This window comes from Giraffa tippelskirchi, chromosome 8 (assembly GCF_054371585.1).
Source record: "Giraffa tippelskirchi isolate mGirTip1 chromosome 8, T2T-mGirTip1v1.2.pri, whole genome shotgun sequence".
Taxonomy (NCBI): domain Eukaryota; kingdom Metazoa; phylum Chordata; class Mammalia; order Artiodactyla; family Giraffidae; genus Giraffa; species Giraffa tippelskirchi.
Genome location: NC_137282.1, coordinates 164,338,659 through 164,360,729, shown reverse-complemented (window position 1 = coordinate 164,360,729; position 22,071 = coordinate 164,338,659). Strand labels below are relative to the sequence as shown.

At 44.2% G+C, this 22,071-nt stretch overlaps 1 protein-coding gene across 6 annotated transcripts in view; it reads right to left on the bottom strand.

Moving 5' to 3' along the window:
- The window catches only part of EXOC2 (exocyst complex component 2), a 118,199-nt gene that overhangs the window by 30,480 nt on the left and 65,648 nt on the right, over positions 1-22,071 (bottom strand). For all 6 annotated transcript variants that reach the window (XM_081520596.1, XM_081520595.1, XM_081520597.1 and 3 more), the window contains 10 exons: positions 21,834-21,899; positions 21,502-21,659; positions 20,988-21,109; positions 19,654-19,715; positions 15,281-15,361; positions 15,024-15,083; positions 14,275-14,336; positions 10,572-10,638; positions 7,213-7,329; positions 1,176-1,317 (listed from right to left, as the gene is read on the bottom strand). In XM_081520596.1, coding sequence (XP_081376722.1) covers positions 1,176-1,317; positions 7,213-7,329; positions 10,572-10,638; positions 14,275-14,336; positions 15,024-15,083; positions 15,281-15,361; positions 19,654-19,715; positions 20,988-21,109; positions 21,502-21,659; positions 21,834-21,899 — 937 coding nt within the window. The remainder of the gene's footprint in view (positions 1-1,175; positions 1,318-7,212; positions 7,330-10,571; positions 10,639-14,274; positions 14,337-15,023; positions 15,084-15,280; positions 15,362-19,653; positions 19,716-20,987; positions 21,110-21,501; positions 21,660-21,833; positions 21,900-22,071) is intronic.

Here is a 22,071-nt window from a genome sequence, read left to right as displayed (position 1 = left end):
GAAATCAACTCTGAATATTCATTGGAAGGACTGACACTGAAGCTGAAGCTCCAATACTCTGGCCACCTGATGCAAAGAGCCGACTCACTGGAAAAGACCCTGATGCTGGGAAAGATTGAGGGCAGGAGAAGAAGGTGACAGAGGATGAGATGGTTGGATGGCATCACCGACTCAATGGACATGAGTCTGAGCAAACTCTAGAAGATAGTGAGGGACAGGGAAGCCTGGCATGCTACAGCCCACGGGGTCGCAAAGAGTCTGACACGACTTAGTGACTGAACGACAATAAAAACAAAACATATTTAAAGAGTAAATGATGCTATCACCACCTAATAAAAGCATCACACAACAAAAATGACAGGATATCACAACAAACTGTTGAACGAATAAAGGTAACACAAGTTTCTAGCAGGTCAGGGGTACAGCCACACATGCCCCAAAGACCTGATGTCTAATAAGAACAGAACCATTTCCATACCAGGTGACACCAACATGTTATTAGGTAGCCTGGCTTTATATATGCCATGGTACTTCATACAAAGAAACAAGTATCTGATCAATCAAAAATGTATTTCTTTCAATGAGCAAGTTATTTCTAAAACACACATTACCAAGTGATCTAAGTGACATTTATTTGACGTTACAGTGATAATACTGGAACTGTCTGCCATCCTTCCGCAGTTTAATTTTCTCTGCTAAATTATGATGATCTTACTCCCATACCTTCTCCTTGGATCTTTCACCTCTTCGGCAACTATTACTGGGTCTTCCGTAGAAGTGATCAAATGTCTTAAGTAAATGTTTTGATGAAGGTGGCAGGGTCCCTGCATAAAACTGCACCGTCTACTCCTTCCATGCAGGTAAGAAGCACCCCAGGAAGCAAGTGTGCGTTACTGAGATGATCACACACTCTGAGGTATAATTAATTATCCTCTGGAACTTAAGATTATCTCTAAGCCATTTTAAGCACTAATAATTTAAAGTCTCCTAAACGCCAAACTATCAAAAAGTGGGTTTAAGCTAACAAAGATTTAAAAATCAAGTCAATCCCTTAGTCAATATGAAAAAAATGGGAACAAAAAGAAAAGCATATGAAGCATGTATCAAGAAAAGCAAATCCATATTCCCGTCTGAGAACGCACGGTCCTGGAGACTAGTGACCTGAAGCCACCCACCTGTCGGGGGCAGGCAGTCCCTCCAGTCGAAGTAGCCAGCGTAAATGCCAGGTTCCAAGGAGCCCACGATGGGGTCTGCCTTCAGCTCAATGTAGCTTTCAAACAGCCTCTGGTCCAGATCTCTGAGCGAGGCCACGCTCACCTGTGAGCACAGCGAGAGCACACAGTGAGGCCGCGCTCGCTCACGCGCACGGGGCACGCACGGGCGTCTGCTCGCGGTGGAGAAAACAGCAAAGCAATGCAAGTGAATGCTGAGTAGGTCTGAACAGTACTTACCGCTTTCCCACAAAAAGGCATGACTTTTACTTCGCCACTGGTAATAAAGAACACTCTAGCATGGCAGGAGCCCTGCTTCCCCACTGTCTACACAGGGCTCTGACACTCACTCAAAACAGTTACAGAAACATAAACTCACCAAACTATAATCAGAACCACTATGAAGAGCAGTGGGCGGGAGGGGGAGTGCAAACTGCTGGGTAAGACAGGCTCAAGAGGCTCAAGGGTGGACTGTACAAGACTCTAAGATGAGGAACAGAGCCTCTATTTTGTAGTAACTGTAAAAGGAGAGTAACTTTTGACAGCTGTATTTAAAAAAAAATTTAGAATAAATAAAAACAGCAAATAATTAGTATATACAATTAAGCTAAAAATAATCAAATATGTAAAATACATTGCCTATGGTTCAAGTGACTCAAAAACCTTTAAAACTGCTTGCTGCAAAGGAGTTTCCCTGGACTTAAAACAAAAAAACCCTGTCCTTTCTCTACGTCCATGCTGAAATATTGGAAAGAGATTTACGGGTGTCATAGAAAACCTCACTCAAGAATTGAACGCCACACAACTAAAGGACTCTGCGTGCCGCAACTAAGACGCGGCCAAACACGCAATAAATGAATAAAAATAGATACATATGTATAAAAGAGAGAGTCTTCCCTCCCTGGCCTGTGAATGTCTCAGGAGATAGGAGAGGTTGTTGAGGGGGGAGCCCATCTCATCCATTTCTCTCGAGGCATTCGACTTTAAAAAAAATAATAATTTAACGCCAGACTTTAATGGCTATTCTAACATTCTTGAGTAGATCAAAAATCTGAAACTATCCAAACTGTAAATTAGATCATTCTTTTAAAAAGAATGGCACAGAGTAAAACAGCTTTTTATATATGTAAGAAACAGTCCTTGGATTTATGTAATTACAGCTACTGCAATAAAATTATAAACCAAAGTTTATTAACCAGACAGCTCTGGTTTTCCCTTCTCAAAGGGCTCAGAGACTGGCCTGCAGCCTCTGAGCCCCTTTAAAGAGACCCTTCTAGCCAATCAGCATATGAGAAAATATTAACCTGCCAAGCAGGGAAAGACACGCAAAAGAAAATACCACAAGGGGATGTTTCCTATCAAATGAGAACTAATCAGCAGTGACGGCCAAACGTGAGGGCGCAGCTTCTGAACAGCAACCCGGCAGGCAGAATCTGCCAGGAGGGAGCCTCTGCAGCGGTGGTTCACTTCCAGGAATTTACTGTGAGGAAGGCAGGAGGGGGACGCAGCCAGCGTCCCCTCTCAGTGACAGCCACAAAAACCACCTAAGGTTCCCAGCAGGAAAAAGTTAAAACAAGAATTTCACAATGGCACATCCAACAGTAACAAATACTATAAAGCCATAAAACTCATATTTATAGAAATGGAAAAGTGCTCACCACAGAATAGCCAATAGAAAAAGATATATTCATTATAAACTAAATTCAGAAAATTGTTTCGTATTTTAATGACATATATAGACATAGGTCTATGTAAGATACTAATTACTATATATTCTAAAATAAGACAGTGTTTATCTTTGGTGGATTACAGGTGATTAAAAAACCTTTTTTAGATTTTTCAGTATTTCTCCTTAAAAAATGATTAGGTCTTTACTTTAAAAAAAAACATCTACTTTTGGTCGTGCTGGGTTTTTGCTATTGTGTGGGCCTTCTCTAGTTACGGTGTGGCGGCTCCTCGTGTTGCACAGCATGGGCTCTAGTGCGTTTGGGCTTCAGCAGTCGTGGCGCATGGGCTTAGCTGCCCTGCGGCATGTGCAATGTTCCAGACCAGGAACTGAACCTGTGTCCCTGTGTTGCCAGGTGAGTTCTTAACCACTGAACCACCAGGGAAGTCCAGAGGTCTTACTTTTATAATAAGGAAAAGAAAATGCACGATAAAAAACATATCCAAGACTTGAGAAAGACTGGGAGGCGCTGGCACCGCACATGGAAACGCACAGGCGCGCAGGGCTGGCGCCTGGTGTCGGGCTCCACGACACAGCCCAGTGAAGGCCTCCACGACACAGCCCAGTGAAGGCCTCCGACGGGGCTCATTCTAAAGGAAGTGTCTCGCAGTGAAAGAGGATTTGGAAATGCTGACAAGTTTCGTGTTTATTATTTAATGCTGTTTTATAAAGTTCAAAATGATATACATTTAACCAAACAGCGTCAGATCCTATTCCTCTGGTGTTTTCTCATAGAAACAATTTTGTCCTTTATTTTAGCACATGTATGATGCCAGACCAGCAGGCACTCTGGACTCAGCCCGAGGAAACGTGAACTGGAGGCCTGCTTTGCTAACCTCCCTCTCTCTGAGCATCTTTCTGCATGAAAAACAGAATTAATAATACTTTCCTTAATTACTTCAGAGAGCTATTTTCATCAAACAAAACTGTGTAAAAAAATCATTCTAGTTTTAAAGGATGAAAAGTGAAAAAGTGAGTTAGTCGCTCAGTCATGTCCGACTCTGCAAGCCCATGGACTGTGGCTCACCAGGCTCTCCTGTCCATGGGATTCTTCAGGCAAGAATACTGGAGTGAGTTGCCATTCCCTTCTTCAGAGGATCTTCCCAACCCAGGGATCCAGCCTGTGTCCCCTGCACTGCAGGCAGATTCTTTACTATCTGAGCCACCAGGGAAGCAAGCCCCAAAGGATGAATGATCATTAAATTTTAATGAATTCCTAACAAGCATGATTATTTATGTAAAAATTAATTCTACTCTTGCAGATGAAGAGCAAGATAAAGGCAACTACAAAGGCCAGTGACGCTCTCGGTGAAACAGAACGCAGAAGGAACTGTGCCTGGAGAAACTTTGGCAAAGTCCTCGAGCACGGCTCGGGGGGGACCCGTGGGGGGGGCGGTCCGAGGGGAGAGAACGCCCAGCAGCAGCTGAGGAGGCCTTCCCTCTGACAGCAGAGCGGAGCGTGGGTGACCATGTTCAGGGGATCTGGGCCTCCAGAGTTATGTTACCTGAGAAGGGAACCATGAAAAACAGGGGCAGCTGGCAGTTTTTTTACCTTAATGCAAGAAATACATTTTACTTCATTGTCATCATGAAATTAATGAATTCACTCATAAAAAACAGAAACAGCACAAAGACTATAAATCCAGTTTACTGTCTATTCCTTTACTGCTCAGTTGAGTGCTTTCAAAATATTCAATTCCAAATTCTGAGTGCCACAAATAGCACCCCCTGGATCCTCAAATCACCGTGGTTTCAGAACACAAGAGCCTGGACCAAGACTGGGAAGGACACAAGAGCCCACCCGCATGTCAATTTCATTCTGCTTCTTACTGACACAAATTGAATCTAACACAAAATCCCCACTTGTAACTTATAAAAAATGTTCAAAATTCTCCAAGCCAGGCTTCAACAATATGTGAACCGTGAACTTCCAGATGTTCAAGATGGTTTTAGAAAAGGCAGAGAACCAGAGATCAAATTGCCAACATCCGCTGGATCATCGAAAAAGCAAGAGAGTTCCAGAAAAACATTTATTTCTGCTTTATTGACTATGCCAAAGCCTTGACTGTATGGATCACAATCAACTCTGGAAAATTCTTAAACAGATGGGAATACCAGACCACCTGACCTGCCTCTTGAGAAATCTGTATGTAGGTCAGGAAGCAACAGTTAGAACTGAACATGGAACAACAGACTGGTTCCAAATAGGGAAAGGAGTACGTCAAGCCTGTATATTGTCATCCTGCTTATTTAACTTATATGCAGAATACATCATGAGAAATGCTGAGCTGGAGGAAGCACAAGCTGGAATCAGGAGAAATATCAATAACCTCAGATATGCAGATGACACCACCCTTACGGTAGAAAGCGAAGAAGAACTAAAGAGCCTCTTGATGCAAGTCAAAGAGGAAAGTTGCCTTACAGCTCAACATTCAGAAAACAAAGATCATGGCATCCAGTCCCATCACTTCATGGAGAAACAGTGGAAACAGTGGGTGACTTTATAGCTCTACAAAATCACTGCAGATGGTGACTGCAGCCATGGAATTAAAAGACGCTTACTCCTTGGAAGGAAAGTTATGACCAACCTCGACAGCATATTAAAAAGCAGAGACATTCCTTTGTCAACAAACGTCCATCTAGTCAGGGCTATGGTTTTTTCAGTAGTCATGTATGGATGTGAGAGTTGGACTGTAAAGAAAGCTGAGCGCCGAAGAATTGATGCTTTTGAACTGTGGTGTTGGAGAAGACTTTTGAGAGTCCCTTGGACTGCAAGGAGATCCAACCAGTCCATCCTAAAGGAGATCAGTCCTGAGTGTTCATTGGAAGGACTGAGGTTGAAGCTGAAACTCCAATACTTTGGCCACCTGATGCAAATGGAAGGAATGATGTTGAAGCTGAAACTCCAATACTTTGGCCAGCTGATGCAAAGAGCTGACTCGTTTGAAAAGACCCTGATGCTGGGGAAGATTGAAGGCGGGAGGAGAAGGGGACGACAGAGGATGAGATGGTTGGATGGCATCACTGACTCAATGGACATGAGTTTGAGCAAACTCCTAGAGTTGGTGATGGACAGGGAGGCCTGGAGTGCTGCAGTCCATGGGGTCGCAAAGAGTCAGACACGACTGAGCGACTGAACTGAAATCTCTCCCTGCTTTTATATGCAATTCCTAATCATTTCATATATTTTTTAAATGAGAAAAGACTTCTCCAATAATAATGTTAGTGTCATTATTATTACTGCATAAAAACAAAATGCCCACTTTCTACAAATACTAACTTTTTACTGCAAGAGAACACCTTGTAATTCTCAACCAAAAATTTTTGGAAATAAACTCGACATTTGGCCCTGAAGTCTTAAGTCACAACATTTCTCATCAGGATGATTAACCTTTACGAAAAGGCAGGAAAATAAGACACAGCCACCCACTCTGACATTTTCAATCTTTTAAAAAAAATCCCAATCAAGTTCATGAACTGGAATCATCATTTGTAAAAAGTATGCAATCCATCAAGAGCACTTTTTGATTGTAAGGTTAACAAGATCACTATCTTATTCTTTGCACTAAGAAAACTGTACTGACATTAAAAAAGTGGTTCTAGCTTGCTTTACTTAGAAATCTGATAAACCTATGCCCAGGAACCAAGCAACCTTTAATAATAACAAGATTACTTCATCTTTTTCTTTTCTGATTACTTGAAAAATATAAACACCAAAGTGCAATATCATTAAACACCAAAGTGCAAAGTCCAATGATTTACTTATGCAGGACTCATTTTTGTCCAGTTCTCCACGTGCAGGAGTGGAGAGGGGAGGGGTGTGTTTTTCAGGAAATACAAAGCAACCCAGAGCTGTGCCTGCGTGCATGTGTGTGCGCACGTGTGTGTGCACTGCACCTGTGCAAATGCTTCAGCAGGCACGCAGAAGCTCCGCTGTGGTCCCCGGAGCAGGAGAGAGGAAGGAGAGGTGACTGTGCAGGCTCGGGGTTTGCCGTTGGCTAGTGACAACTCTAACCTGAAAGGAGCCACATCTGAGATGCCTCTTGAAGCCTTTCTCTCCTTTCCTTCCCTCAGTTTTGGGAAGCGTGGGTGGGAAATATGCCAGCTCTAGCCCTGCAAGGACTTTGCTCCAGAGAGAGAAGAGCATTAACTCCAGGTGAGCTGTGAGAAGGGACCGGGAGGTGAGGGTGGGAGGAGCAGGGGGTGGGGCGGCACCCGAGAAAACAGCTGAAACGAAGCAGGTGACACGCCCACTATCCCCTCAGGATTCATTACCTGTGTTATTTTTTCTATTCCCTGGAAGTTGTGTTTTTCAAAATGTTCTGCTATGTTTAGGAAGGTGTGACGTTCTAGGTAGCAGCAATTACTTAGGACTATCAAAAGTCGCTGTTCCTAAAACCAAAACAAATTTTTAAGAATTACATTTACAGAAACAAATTGAAAGTCTAACAGATAACATTTACCACTTGCTAATTACAATCTCTTAGTGTTTCATATCAATATTCAGCACTTTGTTTATCTTGGTTCCTTCTTTCCAGTAACAGAGAAACATAATACAAATCTGTAATTCTACTAACTAATCACTATGACCTAATACACTGAAGAGTCAAATCATGTTTAACTCAAATTCCTTTGGAAATCTAACAGCTGTACGGAAAGCAGACAGACGGAGCACAGGAAACCAGTGAGATGGGGTCAGATGCTGTTCTTAGGAAAGGGGTTCTACTTTGCTGTTTATTCTACTTTACATGTTTTGCACCCAAAATAGCTATAAAAATGGATATTAAAAATAACTACCAAAAAACGTTGAAAAATAACTTCTAAATTTTTCATAACTTGGAAGAAAACTGCAATAGCACCTCAGATGGGCTCCCTCAGCCACGAGGCCATCGCAGCCCTCCTCATGGAGAGTCTCCCTCTCGGGGGTAGCGAGGGGAGAGAGGCTGGGCACCCGACCGGTCAGCCATGGAGATAGCCATGCTACACCCCCAGGCCTCTAGCTGCTCACAGGGATTTCACATCAGAGTGACTAGACCCCTAGGCTGATGAATCAATCCTCTTCGTCGAGTTCAGAAGAACTGGCTTGTAAAGAAAGTTCTAGGAATGGCTCTGTCTCACCTCCTCAGGGAGAGGGTTTCCCCAGAACAACTGTGACTAATCCGAGGCCTCGGTTTAGATCTCAACTGAACCTGAGGGCAGAGATCCTCCCCAGGAGACACTCCCACCCGTACTGGGCTCGCGGTGGGGCCCTTATCAGTGACTGAGGTCAGTGACAGAAAGGCAGGTGCACAGACCACAGGCCCAACACGGGCTGGGCCCACAACGCCCAAGAACCCCTTCAGTGTCTTCACAGCGTGTAAACTGCTAGGTCTTTATTTAAAATTTTATTATTCAGTTCTGGCAGAGTGTGATCTACTTGTTGTCTTTTGTGGTCGTTACAAAATATAATTAAAAGGCCCAGAATTATTACAGTGCTTTTAAAGCAATGAAACAGCCTGAATGACTGTATGGATGAGAAGTGGAGGCTAAAACAAGGAAAATGGGCTGTCATCTACCCACCTCCATATTCCATGTTCAAACCTCGTGAGATGGGCACTGTGAGACTGGCGGTGACAGGTGAGGCTGGGGGAGGCTGGACCCCGGCCCGCGCCCCGTGTCGCCATCATGTGGCCCTTGTAAGGTACTTGGCGTGCAGTCACGTGACTCCTCGGCAGCCAATCTGCTCTCAGCTGGTCTCCCAGGCCCACAGTCCATCCTTCATCGCCCTCCCTGGGGAGCCGGCTGGCCAAGCACCCGCCCCCGCCCTGCCTGCCAGTGGCCTGCTCCAGCCTGCCGTGTCTCCTCCGCCCTGTTCTGTGGCCCATCCGCGGCAGTATCTGCAGACCGAGGACTCCACGGCCTCAGGCACTGTCCTGGCCCCCCGCAGCATCTCTGTGATGCAGGCAGCAGGCTGCCCTCCGTGGTGCCCGAAGCCCTTCAGTCAGTGAACAGCAGCCAGAAGAGAACCGGTGACGAACCCCCTTTCTTCCCAAGCTGCCTTCTGCTGGGAACCAGAACGAGACCCTACAGAGGCCTGAGCCCCCTGGGCCAAATCTAACGCAGTGTCATCCAACGGAGAGAAGTGCAGGGACTGAGCCTGGCACCAAATCTGGGACGATCTCAGGAGAGGGGGCAGGAGGCAGTGCCCACCACTCAGGGTTCTGGCTGAGAGCAGGGAGACGGAGGCTAAGGCGTGGTTCGAGGCGGGGTCCAGCCTCTGAGGAGAACTGGGCCCAGGAGGCGGTGTCAGCCCGAGAAGGAAGATGCTGAGCGCAGGGCAGCCGCCTCTGTGCTGGGAAGACAGTCGTGTGCAAACAGGGCTTGTCCCACAGACCAGGACGCTGCCTCGGCGCGTGCTTCTGCAGCCTTCTCTTCATGTTCACGGTGGAAGCAGGGTGTGAACTCACCAGACGGCCTCCACTCACCCTGGACCCAGTATAGGCAGCGCCCCACAGCCGTGCACACACCCCCACAGGCCCTGGCTTCCATCCACCTGTGGGCACGCCAACAGTCTGCTTTCCCATCTAGAGTTCTTCCTCTCTGATGCTTCCTTCTCTGGAGCTCCCAGGCTCTCTCTTCAGGCCTCACCCCTTGAGTCCTGAACCCCAATAAGATTTCTATGTACGTGGCCTCCTCTCTTTCCACTAGGATTGTCCCTCATAACCTCATCCCATCCCAGGCCTCACACTGCTGATCCAGAAATCTGTACCTGGACGTCTCTCCTGGGGGCCAACTGCCCACTAGACATCCCATCTGAACACCTCTCATTCAACACAGCTGGTCCCAAACTGACGTTTTAATCTTTCTGTAGAACCTATTTTCTTCCTGAATTCTCTCTGTGAACAGTACTATTATCTGTCTAGTCACACAAGTTATTAAACCTACAACAGTGTTTTTAAAAAAATTACTTTGATTATACTTTTCCTAATAAAACAAATCCTTATTTAGAAATTGATACTTATAATAATTGTAGAAATGATACATGGCAGGAAATTTAGGTCACGTTTCCTTTCTTGATAGAAACATACACAGCCATCTTTCAAGCTGATGACAAACTGGAGAGGGCTGCTGCTGATTTTTAAGATAACTGGAGTTTGAATTTTAACAGCTAAATGAACATACAGAAAAAAACATGTATATGAATCACTCCTAAACACACGCATGTGTTTAAAATACATGTGAGTTTATAGGAAAGGTGATTTGGTTTTGCCATGGAACTTTGAGTTTAAATAAAATGATAACAGGGAACGTACCAAAAAACAAAAAGGGAAAAGCAGAGCTTCTCTGACTGAGAGGAAAACAGGGCAACAGAGCTGGTCCTTTGCTTCCTTTCCCCCTTTCAAGCACTAGAGCATGACATGCTGCAGATGGAAATACTCATGCTGCGATTTTCAACTAATAAGTGTGGAATACACACAGAATTATATTTTTACTAAAACTTTCCAAAAATAAAATAAAGCACCAAAGTAAGAGTAGTATGCTAAGGCAATAATGCGGTAACAAAGAAATTTGACGCTGTTATGAAACAGTCATTATGTAGTTTTCAAATGACATGTTTTACTTTCTATTTAGCATCTATTTGCGATCTTACTTACAGAAGTCAAACTGAAGTCTTCATGGACACTTCCAAACAAATCAGGAGAAGAAACATCCACGGGGAGACTGAACAGAGAAGTAAGTAAGGGAACGGTTATAGTTAAAGCACTAAAATTAAAAACATTAATATAATGTTATATGTCAATTATACCTCAGTAAGAAGTTCCATAAAACCTATGTAAATCTGACCTTAAAATCTTTTGGTCAAAAACCATATAACTTTCTGCTTTTTAATATTTAACACCTAACAGTTCAAAGTAGAAACTGTGAACTATCTGTTAACATGGGCCACATAAAAGGTGTTTGTGGGGTCTTCCCAATAATTTAATCTCTAGGTATAGACTGGAAGTTCACGGGTCACGTATTGCTGAAGCCTGGCTTGGAGAATTTTGAGCATGACTTTACTAATATGTGCGATGAGTGCAATTGTGCAGTAGTTTGAGCATTCTTTGGCATTGCCTTTCTTTGGGATTGGAACAAAAACTGACCTTTTCCAGTCCTGTGGCTACTGCTGAGTTTTCCAGATTTGCTGGCATATCGAGTGCAGCACTTTCACAGCATCAACTTTGAGGATTTGAAATAGCTCAACTGGAATTCCATCACCTCCACTAGCTTTGTTCGTAGTGATGCTTTCTAAGGCCCACTTGACTTCACATTCCAGGATGTCTGGCTCTAGGTGAGTGATCACACCATCGTGATCATCTGGGTCATGAAGATCTTTTTTGTACAGTTCTTCTGTGTATTCTTGCCATCTCTTCTTAATATCTTCTGCTTCTGTTAGGTCCATACCATTTCTGTCCTTTATTGAGCCTATCTTTGCATGAAATGTTCCTTTGGTATCTCTAATTTTCTTGAAGAGGTCTCTAGTCTTTCCCAATCTGTTGTTTTCCTCTATTTGTTTGCACTGATCGCTGAGGAAGGCTTTCTTATCTCTCCTTGCTATTCTTTGGAACTCTGCATTCAGATGGGAATATCTTTCCTTTTCTCCTTTGCTTTTCGCTTCTCTTCTCTTCCCAGCTATCTGTAAGGCCTCCTCAGACAGCCATTTTGCTTTTTTGCATTTCTTTTCCATGGGGATTTTCTTGATCCCTGTCTCCTGTACAATGTCACAAACCTCCATCCATAGTTCATCAGGCACTCTATCAGGTCTAGTCCCTTAAATCTATTTGTCACTTCCACTGTATACTCACTGTATATGGTTTTAGAAAAGTCACGAACATTTAAAAATGTCACGAACCTCCGTCCATAGTTCATCAGGCACTCTATCAGGTCTAGTCCCTTAAATCTATTTGTCACTTCCACTGTATACACTGTATATGGTTTTAGAAAAGGCAGAGGAACCAGAGATCAAATTGCCAATATCCGCTGGATCAACAAAAAAGCAAAAGAGTTCCAGAAAAACATTTATTTCTGCTTTATTGACTATGCCAAAGCCTTTGACTGTGTGGATCACAATAAACTGTGGAAAATTCTGAAAGAGATGGGAATACCACACCATCTGACCTGTCTCTTGAGAAACCTGTATGCAGGTCAGGAAGCAACGGTTAGAACTGGACATGGAACAACAGACTGGTTCCAAATAGGAAAAGGAGTATGTCAAGGCTGTATATTGTCACCCTGCTTATTTAACTTATATGAGGAGTACATCATGAGAAACGCTGGGCTGGAAGAAACACAAGCTGGAATCAAGATTGCCGGGAGAAATATCAATAACCTCAGATAGGCGGATGACACCACCCTTATGGCAGAAAGTGAAGAAGAACTAAAGAGCCTCTTGATGAAGGTGAAGGAGGAGAGTGAAAAAGTTGGCTTAAAGCTCAACGTTCAGAAAACTAAGATCATGGCATCCGGTCCCATCACTTCATGGGAAATAGATGGGGAAACAGTGGAAACAGTGGCAGACTTTATTTTTTGGGGCTCCAGAATCACTGCTGATGGTGACTGCAGCCATGAAATTAAAAGACGCTTATTCCTTGGAAGGAAGGTTATGGCCAACCTAGATAGCATATTTAAAAGCAGAGACATTACTTTGCCAACAAAAGTCCGTCTAGTCAAGGCTATGGTTTTTCCAGTGGTCATGTATGGATGTGAGAGTTGGATGGTGAAGAAAGCTGAGCGCCGAAGAATTGATGCTTTTGAACTGTGGTGTTGGAGAAGACTCTTGAGAGTCCCTTGGACTGCAAGGAGATCCAATCAATCCATCCTAAAAGAGATCAATCCTGAGTGTTCATTGGAAGGTCTGATGTTGAAGCTGAAGCTCCAATACTTTGGCCACCTCATGCGAAGGGTTGACTCATTGGAAAAGACCCTAATGCTGGGTAGGATTGGGGGCGGGAGAAGGGGACGACAGAGGATGAGATGGTTGGATGGCATCACCGACTCGATCAACATGGGTTTGGGTAGACTCCGGGAGTTGGTGATGGACAGGGAGGCCTGGCATGCTGCAGTTCATGGGGTCGCAAAGAGTCGGACACGACTGAGCGACTGAACTGAACTGAAAGTATAGACTCTCATAATTGAAATGTTTTTGCCCATCACAATCTAGAGGGAACTTGTTCAAGCTCATGTTCACAGTAAATGACTAACAGGAGAGCTGAGTTAGGAAATTAGTTACTAACCCACAAGTGACCAGATACACAGAACTGCAGGGGAAGAGCCACCAAAGGGCCACCAGTAAATTTACAGACACGGCAGGTGACAAGCAACACCTCGGCAGGATCTCTTTCTTTAAATCTAACCAACTGATTTTAGAATTCATATGGAAGACGAAAAAGATGTCAAATAATATTTTAAAATAGAAAAAGCAATAAAAGGATAGCAATCTGAAAAAAACATTAAAATAATGATAATTAAAACAATAAAAACTGATAGGAAACATCTGTGAATGAATAGAGCAGAAAAGGTTCAGGAATACCTTCACTACTAGAATTCAATGATGCGTGGAACAGAAATCGTAATAAGACTTATTTAATCAAAAATATCAGGAAGCTACTAACAATATAAATTCTTGGTAAATGAATGTGCTAAACGTATAAAAGCAAAGACAAACCAGAACTGAATATTTATTAGGTCTCAGAGGAATAAATGTCTTCTGCAGTGACAGGCAAAAACCAGACAAATATGGGAAAATCTCCAGCTGTCAGTTATATTACAGCTTTAGTTAAGAGGCGTTTATTTCAGGGTTATTTGTGTGCAAGCATAAGCCTCTGGGACAGTAAGTCCCACGTGCCAAATATTCACAAAGACAAGGTTTCAACAACTCCAGAGAGCAGTACGATGACAGAACGATCTCTCAGATCTGGAAACGTCAGGACTCAGGTGTGCGCTCTGGGCTCAGGTAACTAAGCCGGCCGGGACATCACCCCACTCACACTGCCGGCCTCTAACACAGAACTGCAATGGCTGCCAATGACAAGGAGTCGTGCATTTTCACTCGACTTTATTATTACAAACCCTGCTCCTCTGGATAGGTAGGAAGCCAACCGTGTGTTCAGTGTGCTCAAAGTGCCTCTAGTAAAGCTGAGACAAGTTCAGAAGATGAAGAAACTGTACAAAGAATGCAGGCCGAATACAGACACATCCAGTTCACACGGACATGCGCTCTCTCATCGTGAGTCTCGGGACACAAGACCCAACACCGAACAGAAGGCTGTCTTTTCAGTCCGCAGACGCCCCAGTGAGGCCGCCCTCAGCTCTACTTACTGTGCAGTGTCTACGTCAGCATCAGGCTTGGTGCTCAGCTGTTCCAGACAGTATATAAAAACCTAAGTCAAAAAGGGGACATTTCAGTGATAGGAATCCTCAGATGCGCATCTGTTTGGACAGCAAAGATAATTTTCCATAAATAACCAGAAATACAGTGTATACCCTGCAAGTGGTACATATGTATATATACCTTGTTAGGGATAAACTGTGTATCCCACACACAGAGCACAGCTACACGTGCACATATAAGGACATAAGCACTGGGAGTGCATGGCCCGTGTATAACGCAAAAACCTTACAGCACCGAGGTTTTGATCCCACTGTTAAGTTCTTGAATATATTTTATTTCCGTCCTCTCACTCACTCATGTGTTCAACTGTGTCTATGGGCCCACAAGGCACTGGTCCAAAGAGCTTGGGGCTCTAGATAAAATGCAAATCACTGTCATGCCATTCAATCTGTGCTCCAGCAGGTATATATATATATATACACACACACATATACATGTACAAAGTACCACGAGCACACAGGAAGGGCAGCATAATAAAAATGAATTACTGGGGGAGGTACTGCTAAGCCAGCTGCAACTATTCTTACCTTGAACTTACCTACCATAAACTATTATGTACTCACACAAAATGAAAAAGGATACAAATAATTGTTAGCATCTGCTCTACAATGATTATAAACAGGAGGGAGACTGACGGTCTGCACTGTCTCATGTCTCCACTGAGTCTACGAAGTACCTGCATGATATTGATGCTCAGCTGGCAAACCTCCTCCTGGGTTTTAGGGTGCTGGAAGACCTGTAAGGAGGAATGAGAATTTTTGTACTTAGCTGAGAAGACTTTTTGTTCATGAAGCTTGATGTGACCAGTGAACACGTGGACCAGTGCATGCAGGATGGGTAACCTGACTCTGAAAGGAGAGGCACACAGAGCCGGCATGACGCAAACCCGCCTGCTGGGCTCCCCCTACCCAGGAGCTGCTCCCCGACACTCACGCTGGCTTCCCCAGGCTTGCACTCCAGGACGCCACGCAGCGACTGCAGGGAGAGCACCACGCAGCGCTCAAACTGGCAGGGCTGCGGAGACAGAGCAGACAGGCCTGGGCACGCGGCCCCGACACCCGGCTTCCTAGACAGGTGGGAAGGACAGGGCCACACATGGCGTCCCTGCCACCTGGGCGAGCACAGTCTGCACCGGGTGTTGACAGACAGTGACTCCCAGCAGTGGAGAGGATGTCTCACTCAACTAGAACACAAGTCAGGTAAAGCGAGAACTCTTCTCCAACATTCTGCTCTTCTGGACGCGGGCAGGGGCCAGGATGAAGCACAGGTGTGACACATTCTGGGAGAACCATGAACTCTGGGCCTCGCTCGTCTCTGGAACCATCGACACAGGGGTGTTGGCAACCATGACCGGAGGAGGGCTGGCACCTGTCATTCAGCACCGTCTCTACAGTCACCTTCTGGGTCCATCAAGTCAGAAAATGAAACTTGAAAATATCTCCATCAGATGATGGCCTTCGAGATGAGTCCGAACAAGCCCTAGCTGCTCCTACAGGTCCCTCTGTGTGAGTCCACTTCAGGGGACAGCAGCACGCATTCTTGTTACCTGTACTTTCTGCAGTGGAGTCAAAACTGTCACTTTTTACCAAAAAAGGCACAGAAATAAAATAGCCGATTACAAAGTAGAGTAAATGCAATGGAGAGGACTGGGCCCTCAGAGGAAGACAAATGCAGGGGTCTGTCTTGGCAGGAGAAACCCCTGGGACAGCGAGACCTGAAGGACAGGCATGGAAGCCATGGACAGAGTCGGAGGGGCCGGAAGGAGCCTGTGGGGACAGCCCTGTGCAGAACCTGCAGTCAGAACTCTCCTCCATACATGCTTCAGTTATTAACAACTGGGGGGAAACTGAACAGAAAAAGGAGACATCATCTACAAACCAAAGAAACACAAGTTTATCCTTTCTCACAAGAAGGAATCCAGGCATAATGAAAAGCTAATAGTACCTCAACTTGATGTCATTTTAATACTGCACTTCGGAGCCGCCAGAGGGCACCAGAGAGAACATGCCAAAGTCCAAGTGAAAAAAGAAGGTTGGGGGTGGATGCAGAAGGAAACGCCATCTACACAAAGTATTTAGAGTGAAAAGCCTCTTAGATCAGACTTGATGAACCCGCCTACCTGCCCCAGAAGGCAGGAAAATCTAAGATGTTACCATAATAACACTGGGAGTTCAACCCCAAATTTCAACGGCGGGCAGTTCAATGCTGCTTTCCTGTGTGGTCACTTTGCTTTCCTGCACTAGGGTCAGGGTTGGGGCCAGAAGGCACAGGAACGTGTGCATCTACACGGCTGCTGCCCCTAAAGAGAGCAAAGGCACTCTCTCTGCGCCTTGTCAGTCAATCACCCAAGTCAGCTCACTCTAAGCTGTCATGTTATCATTCCAGTTATTCTGAAAGAAGAAAATTCTCAGAATTATCCAAACTGAAAGAAGGCAGAAAACACTTCCAGCACTTGTAGAAAACAAGATGCTCTCCAGAGAGTGTTTCAGGCACAGTCATGGGGCAAAGCTTGTGTGCATTTCCTTACCTTGGTAAGGACTCATAGGGAAAGCCAAACAGTCTTATGTCAAACAAATGGGATCAGTACTACAAAATACTAAGAAAACAAAGTCCTGTGTCTAACAGCCTTTGAAACAACTGACTCTCTGTTCAAACCTGCGAACTCCAGATGTACTACAGGTCAACACTCATGACTGGACCCTGCATGTGGCTCCAAGCCTGCATGCATCTTCCCTTCCAGGAAGTCGGTGCCCTGGGCTGACAGCTGCTCAGCTCCTGCAGGCTGATGGGGTGAGCACGCTTCTTCAACAACAGTCACGAGACACTGGCTGGCGCCAAATCACCGTAAGTGGCTTAGACCTCTGGCTTGTGTCACAAGACATGAAATCCGCTCTTCTCTCGTTAGTTTCCTACCACGTTACAGTTTAACTTGACTAGAACAAGTCTCTACAGTAACCATCTCAGAGGACCTTCCGGGGATTCATCCTCGACGAACAACCTCAGACGTGGCCATCTCTGCACACACTGTGGACCCAGATGTGCAGCCACCACACACACTACACGTGTGTTCGAGGGACCCTGACCTGCAGAAGGACCTGAAGCCAATGCCTATTTTATGACTAACTTGTTCGATTTCTGTCAGGCTTCTTTTTTTTTTAAATGAACATAAGTCTCTGAAAGCAGATGCTGTGTTTTCTCAAAATGAACATGCATCTCTTTCTTTGTACAGGATGATCTGAAGCCGGAACCAAGGCCCAGGGTCAGGCCTGTGCTATCTGCTCTGCCCTGGCTTGTGTCACTGGGGGCAGGTATTCAGTGGGGCTAGCCCAGTGATGTGTCTGTGGCCTGCCAACCAGGCTCGCTGTGATAATCAGGGAGGACAGGAGTATAGGAAGAGCTATGATAATAGTAAGGCTTCATGTAAATGTAGGGTACTTTTATTATAGTGGTCCTAGTATTACAAATATAGGTTAATAAATTAAAATCCTCTCTATATGTATAAAGCTTTGTGGGTTACAGCTTTTTTCTATAGCATCTTGTTTAATTCTAACCAAGAATACAGTGAACAAACATTCTGCTGCTCCTTTAACTAGAGAGAGGTTAAGTAGCTTTGGAAGATGCATGGTACTGAGATAGCTGAGGAGAGCCAGGTCCGACGCTAATGCCGCACAGCACCTCCTTCTCACTGCACCCCGACAAGAGCACGGCGCCAGCCAGACACACGCTGTGGATGAAATATTTTAGTTTCCAGGAACCACAATATGTAAAGTGAAAGAAAAACAAGTTTTAATTTATAACATGCAATATATCAAAGTATTATTTCAACATGTAGGCAACATAAAAAGTTGAGATATTTTTCTTTCGAGTTGTGGAGTCTGAAGCTATGTGCCAAGTGGCTGCAGTTTGAATGGTACAGGTCGGTTCCATATCTCCTCCTTCTAAATATTTAGTTATAGGAGAGTTTGTATTTAAACACAAATAATTGTGAAAAATAAACCAAATAAATTAAAACAAAAATTTAAAATATCCTTTAAAATATAATTATAACAGAGTTATTAAAAATAAATTTCCTAATTTCAGCCTGATTTAATTTACAAAAATTCAGAAGTGAGCATTGGTATTCCACACACACTTGCATATCTTTGTATTAACTTAACAGAGAATCTTGAAAAGGAAAGAATTTCAACTTGTCAAAAACTCCCCAACTGTCAGAGAAAGACTGTGGACAAGCACACAAAAAAATTCAAGGACATGAAGAAACGTTACAGGGGATCGCTGCTCCTCAACAATCTGAGACCCACTACCCTGTAAGTGTCGGCAAGGCAGACCACTTTTTTCTAGTGTCCCTGTCTACTAAGGTAACACAGGTACAAGCGATGTGCTCGGTTGAAAAACTACATTTTTTTCCCAGCATCTGTTGCAGATAGTGTAGGGCATGTGGATAAATTCTGGCCAATTAGATGTAAACAGAGCTGTCAGCTGTGGCTCCTGGGAAAATGCTGGACTTCCCTGTGGACAGGAATAAGACCTGATGTGATGGCTGGAACTGCAGTTGCCATCCTGTGACCATGAGGTACCTTGGGAAAGAAGCCACACTAAGGATCACAAAGCAGAGGTCAGAGGAGCCCTGGACCCTGCCTGCACTGCATGTTGCAGCTGCCGCACCAGCCTCTTCAGCGGGAGAGGAAAAGGCCACGCCCCCTTGTTTAAGCCACTGCATGTTTAACCTCGCCTAAAACCCACCTATAGGCTGCTGTGGGATCCATGAGACAGACTTGAAAACAGAAAACTCACGAACCCTGACCTTATTTTCAAGGGGACTCTGAAAAACCTCCAAGTCGCATCTGAAAAGATGACAGCTCTAGAGTGAAAGTCTACAGTTTTAACTGCCCACCTGACCTCTGCACGCATCTGGAGAAAGTCTTACTGTCTTCTGTTTTGCCTTAGGGTCTAGCAAAGACATTTTGTTTTTTTCTATCCTGCTGTTCTGAAAAATTTAAGTTGCTGGGAAGCTTAGAATTACATTAAAACATGTTAACACAAGCAAAAGCAGGAGTTACAGGATGAAGTTACAGTTACAGGATCACTCGAAAGGTGATCCATTGCTTTTACTAATTTTTAAGCATACGTGGTTAGCATTAACCAAAAATGACTGTGAGAAGAAGAACTTTCCGAAGTTTGCTTTTCCATTTCCAGAAAACTTCTGGGGTTGCAACAGTGCACTCGCTCACTGTTATCACAATAAACCAATTATTCTGAATGGAGCAGACACTAGTGACTAATCGCGTAGAGGAATTTAAACTTACTAGAGACGTCAGGCCTTCGCTGTCGACAACCCAATCTTCCTTTTCAGCCAATCTCTTTATGTCTACAGGGAACACAAGTACACAAGCACGTCTTAACTACAGTTATCTCACTGAACTTCAGAGACATAAAAATCCATACAGGTTATGGTTTTTAAACGTTTTATATAAGTTTGCAAAAAATTAGTGAAAACAGGGATAGGCTTCCTTGGTGGCTCAGACAGTAAAGAATTCACCTGCCAATGCAGGAGACCTGGGTTCGATCCCTGAGTTGGGAAGGATCCCCTGGAGAAGGAAATGGCTACCCACTCCAGTGTTCGTGCCTGGAAAATTCCATGGACAGAGGAGCCTGGTGGGCTACAGCACATGGGGTCACGAAGAATCAGACACAACTGAATGACTAACACACACTTAATTATGGTAGACTCAAGGATTTAAAGTGTGTTACTCACTGGATTTTTCTAATAAAACATTAATGTAAATAAAACTGTCTATCTACTATGCAGCCCAATCTGAAGAATGCCAGGCCAGGTTCACTGACAACTTCACACTTTCTCAGCACTCCTGATAATATTCAACAGGTACAATATAAGACACAAGGCATTTTCCCCGAGATTTCTAATAACCAGTGTGCACTCCCTCTGTCCTGCACGTTCCCAACAATAGCGCGATGCCCACGGCGGGAGGAACAGACCCAGGCTTGGCCCCTCACCTGGGCCGGGGCCAGTTTTATGCTGACATAGCCGGCCTATGACAAAGTCCTGAGGAAAGACACTAATGGCCTGCACCATTCATAACAATGTTCTTGATTGTTTTTGAAATATGTAATACCCAAAAGGCTGCTTTGTAAAGATAACCTTTATTGTTTATGACTATATGCAAAAATCCTGAAAACTCTAATAAAAGTATTAAGAAAATGAGCATCACCTGTAACTTCTGCTGCACAGAGAAACTTAAGTCTTTCTTCTGACTTAATGCTGAGGTTTCTAACTCAAAAATTTTAAAATATTTTCCAAATTGAGACCATACTTTATACACATTTTATAGTCTACTTTTTCTACTTGACATTTTCCATAAGGATGTTCTTACATCCTTAAGTATTTTTCAAGAGTATCCATTTAATTTCTCCATGGCCCGGCATCTCAAAGTAAACAGGATTTGAAAAGTATTCAAGAAAGAAAGAAAAAAAAAAACTACACTAAACAGCGACAGATGATCTGAAATATTCAGATTTCTATAGGAGCGTCTTTCTTGTTTGTGAGGATTTGGAAACTGGAAAGAGGTGGGGTGTGTGGCTAACTGTTGTTGAGCCAACGTCATCACTTTTCTCAACACACCTTCAGCCGTGTGCTGCAGCGTGACCACCACACAGCGCACTCGGAGATCCAAGACGAGGTCCTGGATGGTCTGCAGCAGGTCACTAGGGATCTCGAGGGCGGCCAATGATTCATACGTCAGCCTGTGGAGCAAACACAGCGAGATGACGGGGAGCACAGTGGGGCCTGGAGTGGCTCCTAACGTCGTCTGGCATCTGACCCCACTTCACGGTGGCACTTACAAGCTACCGCTTTATGCTGCAAACAAGGACTGTATAACCCATGACAAGGACCGTAACATCACAATGACACTGATTAAACAATGACAAAGGTGACACTCTCATCAGAGCCAAGCACCAGGAAGGCTGAGGAGCTGAGTTATTAGATGACACACAGGAAACAGTGGACGCAAAAGGACAGAGCAAAATTCTTTGCTGAGTGTATTAAAAATCATACCCCACGCTGAGTGTGTCTTTTTTTTCCCTAAAAAGACAAAAATATTTGCCCCTTTTCCAGAGACCGTGCCCACATTTACCTGAGAGTCTGGATGACATGAGCCAGCCACTGTCCGGGGAGCTCGGCCTTCCCCTCCCAGCCTCCGCACTGCCGCCCTCCGCCCTCCGCTGCGCTGAGTGGGAGCAGGGCCCCGCGGACCAGCTTCACGAGACACTGCATGACTTCCTGGATCATTTTCTACACGTTAATGAATAAGCAGAACTGCATTAAAAGGCATCAAACTTGACTGAATCAACTGGGGGAGTCAGCCTGCACAAGACAAATGTCTTGAATGTAGATCAGGCCTTCCAGTCACTTTGTTTAAGAAAATCCTAACCCAAGAAAGAGTCTACATACTTATCCTTAACTTACCTTAAAATCATTTTGTCTTTGCCTTACATTCTTTGATCTTTCAATGTGGCCTGACTTCTCAGCGGTCTGAAAAATGAAAATAAAAAAAACAAAAAACCTATTAGTTGTCTCTAGAAATAATTCATTAAAATAAGAAATGCTCAGCCGTTGTATGTAAAGAGAGCGTGAAATATGGTTATAACTTGATTAAAAGGAATGTTTAAGTAGTCGTTAACTAAGTTTCTGATTAAGGAATGAC